This window comes from Megalops cyprinoides, chromosome 20 (genome assembly GCF_013368585.1).
Source record: "Megalops cyprinoides isolate fMegCyp1 chromosome 20, fMegCyp1.pri, whole genome shotgun sequence".
NCBI classification, from domain to species: Eukaryota; Metazoa; Chordata; class Actinopteri; order Elopiformes; family Megalopidae; genus Megalops; species Megalops cyprinoides.
In genome coordinates this window covers 20016953-20028006 of record NC_050602.1, presented here as the reverse complement: position 1 = coordinate 20028006, position 11054 = coordinate 20016953, and the positions used below count along the sequence as shown (strand labels likewise).

At 43.5% G+C, this 11054-nt stretch overlaps 1 protein-coding gene across 1 annotated transcript; it reads right to left on the bottom strand.

Moving 5' to 3' along the window:
- Window positions 1-1093: 1093 nt before the first annotated feature.
- Window positions 1094-10421, bottom strand: LOC118795405 (ankyrin repeat domain-containing protein 26-like). Its single transcript, XM_036553863.1, has 18 exons — window positions 10330-10421; window positions 9511-9645; window positions 8885-8999; window positions 8351-8524; window positions 7893-7999; window positions 7627-7764; window positions 7094-7209; window positions 6854-6920; window positions 5883-5928; window positions 5715-5772; window positions 5145-5188; window positions 4989-5055; window positions 3884-4080; window positions 3270-3377; window positions 2761-3012; window positions 2066-2211; window positions 1476-1583; window positions 1094-1376 (listed from the first exon to the last, which is right to left on the bottom strand). The coding sequence occupies exons 1-18, from the start codon at window positions 10419-10421 to the stop codon at window positions 1094-1096; spliced, it is 2253 nt and encodes a 750-aa protein (XP_036409756.1).
- Between the last annotated feature and the right edge of the window lie 633 nt (window positions 10422-11054).

The window sequence follows — 11054 nt, the reverse complement described above, 5'->3', positions numbered from 1 at the left end:
CAGATTAGAGGGTGAGGAGAGAGAGAATGAGAGAGACAAAGAGACAGATGGAATGTGATGGAAAATAATGACTACTACCCCATTATAAAACATTTCACAGGTTTTCTTAAGTGCTCAGGTTGCAGGGGGTTTTACACTGAACACATCTATGGGAAACGGAAAAGTGTAGACTATCTGAAGTGAACCATGTTTCCTGTATCCAATGGCTGTGGGGCAGGAAACCCCCAGCCCCTTTTCATGCTGTGAATGCAAGAAGCCCTGCAGCCAGAAAATCTGTGGTGCCCTAAATAATGCACGCTATAATGATCTTTCTCCCACCCCCCCTGAGTCCAGCACCCCCGCCTAAAAATGCACACACTGATCCTGAGTATCTGCTGAGTTGCGTGTGGCCCCTTATGCGTGCCTCCGTAAATCAACTCCATCGGCACCGCCGTCTTACCTGGCCTACTGCATATTCATTTTACTAAACCTGTGACAGGCCTCTGAAGTGCACCTGCTTCCAAAGGCATTCGGTCTTGTGATACGCTTTACATTTCTTCATTAATGGACAGACAGATAAATCAACCAGAAATACGGAAAACTACCAGACCAAAACTGGTCTTACAAGTTCATGAAAACTTTTCCAGAATAATTATTTAATATAATAATAATAATAATAATAATAATAACAATAATAATAATAATAATAATAATAATAATAATAATAATCAAATTACTAGATACATAAAAACAACACATTAACATATCAAATGTGACATTTTACACTAAGGGTACCCTTCAACTTCTATTACGTCAATAAATAAAAGCCGCATAAATGGATAATTCATAGGTATTTGCTTATATGCTTATCTCATCTATGCTATAATGTTTTTATATTTTTTCTCACAATGTGTGTTGGTACTGCCTTACAGAAATTATACAACAACTTTTGCACCAAATTTGGATTTTTATTCGAATGCCATTTCCCTAAGCAGGAGCATCGCTGCGATGAAAAAACCTTTTCATCAAGAAACCCTGAAATCAGGCTGTCAAGAAAGTCAACAATAACAGCTCAATCCGCTTACAAGATAAAAACTCTGCTTAAAAGAAGTTCTCAAGCAGTATAATCCAGGGTTGCAACATTATGGGAGGTACCATTTGGTTCTTTGATCTGATTGGAAGGAGGGTCACTCAGTCCCGTTATCTGGTTGGAAGAAGAGCCGCTCAGTCCCATGGTCACACCGTAGGTCGACCCACTCAGTTCCAGGCGTCCCATTGGAGGAATTGCCCCCTGGGCCCAGCCATGTCTCATCTTGCTAGATGCTGCTGTTGACGAACTGCTGGTCTGGGCCGCACTCTGCAGCCTAAGCACGGCCGGCGTCAGACGCTGCTTTGTCCTGACAAGAGAGGCAGTCACAAGCCACCGGATAACAGAGATCCACAGCCAGCAGGCAAAGCCAGAACTAAGTAAGCAGGACACAAGCCAGACGGCAAACAGCATCCAGGTAAGAGTAGTGGAACGCCGAGAGGTCATGGGTTCGAATCCCAGGAGGTATGTTTCTGGGATCCTCAGGCAGGAAGTCGCATTGGTACAGCGATCACTCCTGAATAAACAGCTGAATTAATCCATTACAGAATGAGCGAAACAGCTGTAAGCACCACGGGTTGCTCTGAATGCAGCGTTCCTGCTGGGTAAATAAGTACAGTGTATCCTACCCATTTTGCTTTGCAATTTGCAGCTTTGCCAGGTAGTACTCCTTGTTCCCAGCCCCTGGAGCGCTGCAATACCCTATACTATATATATCTGTTTTACACATCTGCACAGGTTTTCTTGTTGATTGTCATCACATTGTTACATAAATATCTATACTAATCACTTGTTTATTGCATTATGGTATTATCTGGTTATCTTGAGTCAGGAACAAATTCCACTTTGCATACAAATTCCCCTTTCCCATTTGTGGGGATCTCTAGAACATATCCTTGGGAATCGAGAGACAATCCTCGATAACAATAAGGCATTGGCAATGCTGAACAGGAATAGACTGGTGTGATTAGAGAGGGTGCTGTGAGAAACACTACTGACCACTCCAGCTCAGCTGCCTGGTTCTGGCGGTCCTGCTGGGTTTTGACCCGGGCCAGCTCATCCGCCAGCTGCTGCACCTGGGCCCGCAGGCTGGCCTCGACAGCATCTCGCTTCTGGTTCAGAGTTTCATGTGCAGCAGCCTGGTTCTGGGAGACAGACCGGGACAAGAGGGCAAAACAATACTAAATCAGACACACCCATTGAAAGCAGTAGTCATACGTTAGTGACAGATGCAAGCAGACTACACATAGACAGTTATACATGAACCTCTCCAGTAAAAGGGTACAGATAGGTAAATCTAAGAGGTCCAAGAGCTATAAGAATACATATAAGAATACAAGATCTGGTAAATTCAAATCAAAGCTTTTCAAGGTGGGGTGGAGAGGAAATGTGTCATTACATTACTTTATTGTCATTTAGCAGACACTCTTATCCAGAGCGACTTACATAGGTTACAATTTTGACATGCTATCCATTTATGCAGCTGAATATTTACTGAGACAATTCTGGGTGAAGTACCTCACCGGAGGGTACAGCAGCAGTAGTACAGTGGGGAATCAAACCAGCAACCTTTCAGTTAAGAGTCCGGCTCCTTCCCACTATGCTACACTGCCACCCCCAGTGCCAGAATGTGCTGTTGCTGTTATGAAGCCTGAATGTGAGTGGTGGGAGGAAGCAGCCAGGGCGAGCCTCACCAGCAGAAAGCGGTTGACCTCGGCCAGGTTGCCCTGGACCAGCTGCCGGGCCTGCCCCTCGATCTCTCTGCAGTACAGCTCCACCTGGCTGCGGGGCACCATGCTGGTCTCCACGTGCTGCCTCAGTGCCGCCACATCCGCCTCCAGCTGCCGGTCGGTCTCCTCCAGCTGGGAGACCTCACGTGTCAGAGCGAGCCTTACATTCTGCAAATGGCGCTCTGATTGGTCGTATTTTTCCTCGCTCTCCTGCAGCTGTGAGAGAAATACTGACACTATCATTCCACTGAACACTGTAGTAAAAACTAAACACTGTGCATTTTACAGTAACATCTGACTGCACAGTCCATACAACTCATGAACAGAGCAGTGTACACTCTACAATGTAATTCTACTCTGCACTGAATCCACTGTGCGTACAGTATGGAACTCTATTGCTCTATTGCGCACGCTTCAATCCACACAGTCATTCTTCAGAGCTGTTTATGTGGGCGCCTCAGAGTAAGCATTACCAGTTTAAGCATCCTCCTCCTCTCCCTCCTGTTCCCCTGCAGTGTCAGCAGGTGTGTTTTCAGAAGCTCCTGCTGCTGCCGTTGGGCCTCGTCCTGTTCCTTCTCCAGCTGAGGAGTGAGAGGGTCCAACAACGTTACTCACCATACAACACCACACATTATTACATTATTGTCATTTTGGCAGAGGCTCTTAGCCAGAGCAACTTATATAAGTTACAGTTTGGACATGTTATCCATTTACAGAGCTGGATATTTACAGACGAAATTGTGGGTTAGGTACCTTGCCCAAGGGTACAATGGCAGTGCCCCAGCTGGGAATTGAACCAGCAACCTTTCGGTTACGGGCAATGTTCCTTACCACTATGCTACGCTGCTGCCCCCAAACCACACCTCCGACAACGCAACCTCTATGCTTCCCTCGACCCCCTCCACATCCTGCAACCCTGCCAGCCCACCCTCGCAACCCCACCATGTGACCCAACAGCTATGTCCACATGTTGATCATTCGCCTGGGGTTACCGTGGCCCAAAACGAACGGCAAAGACTGGCAGGGCAGTGAGGGGCAGGGGGCAGTACTGTGAACAGGAGACAGAGGACCTGGAGGCTACACTCACCTGCCTCATGTTAATGATGCAGGACTTCACCTCCAGCTCCAGCTGCTCCTTCTCCCTGCGATGCTGCTCCTCCTGCCTTCTCCTCAGCTCCTGGCTCTCCCGCAGCGCCTCCCTGGCCCCCACACACTCCTTCTCCAGCCAGGAGACCGCACCCAGCAGCTCGTTAATCAGCCTATCATGGCTCTGCAGGGCGGGGCCTGATGGAGAAAGAGGCCCAATCATGTGTAGTGGCAATGACTGAAAAACTGTATCTCGTACTGGACATAAAAAGTATGCATAAAAATGCATCTAGGGATGTTCTGTCTGAAAAGAGAACGGAGGACAGTTGGACATACTGAGCATTTTAAACCTGCCTTGTGTCATCTATTTCTGCATGTGCTTGACACATCCAAATGAATGCTCTTTGTTTTTGGGATTCATTTCCAGATGTTTATTGGTTTGCACAAAACTGATTTCAAGCTCAAGTCAGTTCTTCACACGGGAGAAGATAATCTAAAGGTAAACCACTGACAGTTATCTCAAGGCTAGCCCTTAGTGCTCTTGAAAATTCCTTTTGAGTGATTTACAGGCAGACGGTACCACCAATAAAACCCGAATCTTCAATCAGCTGCCAGAAAAAAAAAATACAAGGCAGCAGTACTAAAAATGTCCAAACAATAACCCAACTTTTCACTGTCATTTGACAGCATGTATGTGTGCTAACTTATCTGTGAGTATACAACTACAGTATATTATATCCAGAGTTATAGGCACAGTTACCACACGGTGGAAGACTATAAATGATTCAAGATGTGTTCTGAGGATTGTGCTCTGATCAGTGTTATGATGCTTGAATGATGTTGTGCGTGTACTTGCTGTTCTGGTGTTGTTAACCAGGTACTGTCGCTCATCTTACTTGGATGAGCGTTCTCTTGTGTTGGAAGTTGTTCTATATAACAGCACTTGCTAAGTGAATGTAATGGGATGGATTAAAAATGAATTTTGTAAGACAGTCAGTACAAGGTTTGTTGGTCAAAACAAAAACAATATAAGCATTCATAATTAAACAGAAAAAGTTGGCAAGGAAAAGTGCAAGTTTGTTATGAAAAGCATTCAGACAAGTTACCAGTCATTTTTTCAGCGTATGTCTGGTTGGTTGATGCAGATGCTGCTTGTGCTTTCAGAGCCTGAAGCTGCCAGACAGAAAAGAACATTAGTTTAAACCAACTACACTCTTGTGGCTCATGAATTTAACCATTTAGAAACCAGCAGCTGAAGTTACCTTCTTTTCCCAATCATCATTATCATCTTCACCATCCTTTGAACCTGGAGAAAGCCAAAAAGATATGTTGGTCAATAAAAATCAGGTGACGGCCACACTCAGAGATCGCTAGAGGTAGCCCTTAAACATTGAACAGCATGGGACAGGTGTCTGTTACTGTGCAGACAGGTCAATGTAAATTTGCCCCATTCCAGAATCCTGATCCAAGTGTAATCCATGCAAGTTTCATGCAGTACCTGCCATATGTATATGCACACATGATTTGTGCACTCAGTGTGATTTAGTGGTGATGTTAAGTGATTTAGCCAGGTTAAGGGACAGACAGGCACAGAAGGGGTTAATGGCAGGTTTTAAGTTGCCATGGAGTCCTTCATGCACCAAGTGTCAGCATGATCATATGACATGCAAGAAACTGACACATAGTGATATCATGAAAAACAAAAAAAACAGATATCCTCAGAAATAATTACTATTTTAGAACAACTTATTTGGCCTATAATATTTTGAGAAAAGGATCAAAGCCTCGAGTCCCCACATGTTTGAGTACAGAATGACTGTTTTCATGGTTACCACTTTTCTCCTCCTGCTGATAGGTTCCCAGTTCCTGCAGACTCATCTCTCCATATGTCTGTAAGTACAGGAAACATCAGAAAGCTCACAGACAGCTCACAGCAGCAGAACCCAGTCTAACAAATACTTCTCACGTCCATGGCTGGTGCAATACTCAAGACACTGTACCTCTGTGATGGAATCAGAATCCTGATCTTCATTTGGCAAAAACATGCTGGAGAAGACACAAACAAATACATTTTAAGAGGCATAACATGACTATGATTGCAGTACAGTGAACAATTAATAAAAATTCTACAGATTGACAGCATTTTATGCCAGTGATTAGAACAGTTTCTCACCTAATGGGTCCTAACAGGAAACCATCTCTGCCAGCTGCAATAAGTTAAAAAAAAACAATACCATGAGAAACTTTCTCTAGGACTTCTGCCGAGACAGCATGCTGCAATAAAGGTGACTTTAAGAGGGTATTTCTGAAACCAATTGATGAATACTATGCAAAAATTTTGGATGAGGATAATTTTCATATACTTGTTACTTTTCAACATAACGTGATTCTCAAGCAGTAGCCAGATCATCACATTTGAAGTGGCAACCATAAAGGCAAAGCACTGAAAGATTTTCCAAGACTAGCACCGGGTGGTCTTTACGATTCCTTTCCAGTGTTTTACAGACAGACAGAAACACCAACAAAACCTGTAATTCGAATCAATTTCATTACACAGGTTTGCTGAATTGAGACAGACCTATCCTTGAGTATGTAACTGTGGGACATCCATACTTACAGACACAGTTAATGTATGGTGCAAAATCACAAATATTCCTAGCTGTTGCATATTGAAGAACAAAGGATGAATTCTGTGAGACAGTTAGCACTGTTGATCATGATGAAAATATCAAATAACATAAGTACACATAACTCACCACAGAAATTTGGTAAAGAAAACAGTACATTCGTTTTTAAAAGCATTCAGAACAAGTTACCCGTTTCTTTGACAGCATTTCTCAGGTTGGCTATTGCAGACGCTGCTTTTGTTTTCAGGTCTTCAAGCTGCCATGCAGAAAAGAACATTAGTTCACTCCAACTAAACTTTTGTGCCAATGAATTTAACCACTTAGAAACCAGCAGCTGAAGTTACCTTATTTTCCCAGTCATAATCATCATCACCACAATCCTTTGAACCTGGCGGATGCCAAAAAGAAAAACTGGTCAGAATAATCAAAGTGAGAGTCACACTCATAGACAACTGGAGCCGGTCCATACATGCAGAAAAGCACTATTGACCAGCATCATGAAAAATGTCTTGCAATAATGAGAAATCCATTAATATATCTGCGGTAAAGATTCTGGTCAATGGGGTCCCAAGTCAAGCACTCACCTTCCTGACCAATGGTTCCTCCTTGATAGAGAGAGCCTGATTTAAGCTCCTCCATAAGGCTGCCAAAACACTGCACTGTCCTCGTCCTCTCCTCACCTAACATGGGAGGGGAGCAACTGAGAGGTATAAGAGAGGCAATTGTTAAAAGGTCATAAGATATATACAGTAAAAGTGTATTTCTGTATACGTTCATGTGTACACTCACATGAATGTTTTTTCAAATAAAAGCTAAGAACTGCAATTATAATTCTGGTGGCACTGATTAAACACCTCATATCGATTATAGCATATACCCCTAAATGACACCAATTTCAGCGTGCGAAAATAGACAGCACAACAACACATCACATCAAAGCTGGGAAAAGCTCTTTTACCGCTTCATACTAGCAGGGCGAGGACGGGTTTCACAGGGTGGAAAATGAGTCAAAAGGCCTGCATTTCAGTGGGGGGGGGGCGGAATCCATTTCGTTTATAGTGTTATCTCGAAAATACATATGGCTGCACCCTGTGTTCATTTCTGATGGAACACCTACACAGGTGGTTGGATCATAACCGGCCAGGCATGAAAGGCGCAAGCGCTGTCCTCCTTCCCTCCCCTCTCTTCAATGTGCTGAGAGAGAATCCAGGCGATCCTCGCCTGACCTCGAACAGAGGCCCTCATCAAAGACGTCCTGAAGGGGGGAGAACAGCAAGCCGGGGGGGGGGGGGGGTCGGGGGGGTGCACAAAGAGGATATTGCAGATCATGTGAAATTGTCATCCTTTATGAACTATGACTGATGTCCCCGCAGCGACGCGCACCACCCGTGCTGGTCCCGAGCTTCAGCGTCCGCTCCACTGCGCAGAAGCACCACAACCATCTCCACCTGGTTCTCCATCACCGCCAGAATCAAAGGGGTGTTCCCCTCCTGATCAGAAAGAAGACCTCATTAAGATCGTGTAACCAGGGGATCGGAGGTTCACGTCCTGGGTGGGGCACTGCTGTTGTGCCCTGATATACCAAGCATTCATAATTTAACCTTTAGAAGGCCATGAAATGAAAAAAAATTCACTGACATTCCCAGTTGAAACATTTGAAACCATCAGTTAATATAAATTAACTGATGGTTTCAGATGTAGCTGTACATGTTCAAATATTACTAGTGAGGGAAACTATTGATCATTGCTCAGCCCTGCCCTTTCACCTCACGCCACATTCGCTGGCTCACGTGCTGATTGGAGGACGTGACTGAGCTGCAGGGGTGGACCCCGGGGCTGACCTGGTTTTGTGCGTTGACGTTGACCTTGTGCTGCAGCAGCAGCTCCGCCATGGACACGCGGGGGGTCCAGGCAGCCAGGTGCAGGGCCGTGTTCCCATCCACGTCCCTCAGGTTGGGGTCAGCACCAGACTTCAGAAGGATGGCCGCACAGCTCTCCTTCTGGCATTGCACCGCCTGCAGACGGACAGATTGAAACATCCCCTCAACAGACAGACAGATATAAACAAAGAGACAGAGACAGATAGACAGAAGCGACAATAGAGAGAGACAGGCAGAGGCAGGCACAGAGAGACATGACAGAAAGACAGGCAGAGAAAAAACCTGAGCCATTTGTTACTTTCTGGCATGTTATAAAGCTGGAGTTGCTCATTTCAGTGCAGCTGAAAAAAGAAGTTGCATGTGGAATTAATTCAAGACTCTGAACATAGTAAACGTGGGACAAGGTGCAAGATCTCACTTGCAATAGCCAAGTATTGGATACGTCAAAAAAATGTTTTGTTTACTAGAAATGTAAAAACTCAGCTGATGCAGTACCTTCATTAATGGGGATCGGCCTTGCTTGTCACAAAGGTCCAGTTTGGCTCCATTTTCCACCAGGAACCGGACGATATTAGAGTGTCCATAAGCACAGGCAATGTGCAGAGCCGTTCTGAAACAATATGTACCTTACAACTTCTTGAATGTGTGTGTTTTGGGGGGGGGTTTAATGCACCAGTTCATCAACAATACAGGTTAGAGTATGATTTGTGTGATTCGTTCACAATGTCTTCACATAGGAGATTATAGGCCAATAGTAATTTTAACAAAACCATTCATACATATTCATAACAGCTTGTGCTAATGTGTGAAATATTCAGGCAGGAGTATTTTAACATTAGACTCCACTTAGGGTAAAATAAATTAATCATGGGAAGATTAATTACTCATCACTACACAAGGCATTCTAACATACAGTAGTGTAAAATTATATATTGCTCTTCAAAATTGTAACACAAATTTTGTAATTTTAATACAATTTTGTATTTTTTACAAAAAACGTATTTTTTTATCACAAATAAACTGGCATGTGAACATTTTGGCAACTAATTGTTTTCAAGATATCATTTATTTCGAAACAGAAACGTTATTTTTAAGATGAAACCGTCAGAGAGAAGCATCACCTGTTTTCTTTATCCACCTGGTTTAAGTCATACTTCTTGGCATACCGTTTTATCTTTGCCAGATCTCCATTGAAAGCAGCGCGATGGAGTTTCCCTATATCTTGCTCCTTAATATCATACCCGACAAACGGCACACTCTCAGTGCGAAAAGAATTTTTATTTCTGAGGGATAACATAATGTCTTTCAGCGTGGCTTCCACCAGATGACGCTAGCTAATGAAGTCAGTAACTACTGATATTACATTACTAACAGTCAACTAGCGCTGTTCTTCCTGACGAACTACTACAGGTTAAGAGGACAATGTTGGTGATATCCATTCTAGGGGACAAAATATTAATTTTTATATTGGGTTTCTAGAACAAGAACATACGCAACGGCAACCATTCTTGTGTAACAATGCTTTTAAAATACCGAGAACTGTGCCGCTACAAAGGCGTGACGTCACTATCGCAACTTGTCAACACGTTGACTAGCCGAAGACTGCGGTTTTTTAACGGGAACTAATGTTAAATTGACCACAATGTAAAATCACATTTATTTTCAAGGTCAATATCACACACTATGCTGTTAATGCACCGTGGCACTAGTAACGTGCGTGTATGTGTAGTTTTATTTTTTATTGTTTCATGCGAACATCCCATTTAATTGCATATATATATATATATATATATATATATATATATATATATATATATATATATATATATATATATATATATATATTCAACCAAAGCTAACGGAATCATAGAATACATCCTTGTGGGCATCTGATACAAGCCCAGCTCCCTGTCCACTGGTTTACCACAGAGCTGCAGTACTCATGTCTGGCAAAACCCACAACTGCCCCTGCCATCAGCCTCCACTTAGGGGAGTGGGCGCAGTACCACCAGAGCCCAGAGGAGGGCACCATCCTACCACACACGTAAGTTATGATGCCCGAAAAACTGAATGGATCAATAAACAGACAAAGCACTCTCCAAACTGCGGTTCCCCAAACACTGCCTACATCTTTGATCAGCCTTAATTCAAACAGAGGAGCTGGCATTTCCCACAGCGAGAGTTCTAAAATGCCTACCCTTCCTGAACCAGGCAGGCACTTACTGTCAAAACAGAAACAAAAGTCTTTCAAAGTGCACCATGTGTACGCCAGATGTACTGTGTCTTTGAGAAGCACGCTAAATCACTGAGAGTAATTATGCATGATGAAAAATGAGCTTAGGACATCAGAGATCACCAGAAGCTATAAATGTCAGAACCACACTCCCATTATCATTCTGCATGTCTCTACAAGGTTGTTCAGAGTACAGTGGGTGCAGGCAGGTTCGTCACCAACAGGGGGAGTAATGCTCTGATAAACATCATTTCAACTCTTCCATTGCTAGCTTGAATTCTAGTGGGATGAGTTCACAATGACTCACATACTGTACATACATACAAACATACATCGTATTATTTGCTTAACAGTTGCCCTTTTTCCGGATGGCTGAAATAGCTCATACTTGGCACATCCATTCAAAGGAAATCACATATCTGTATAATGGAA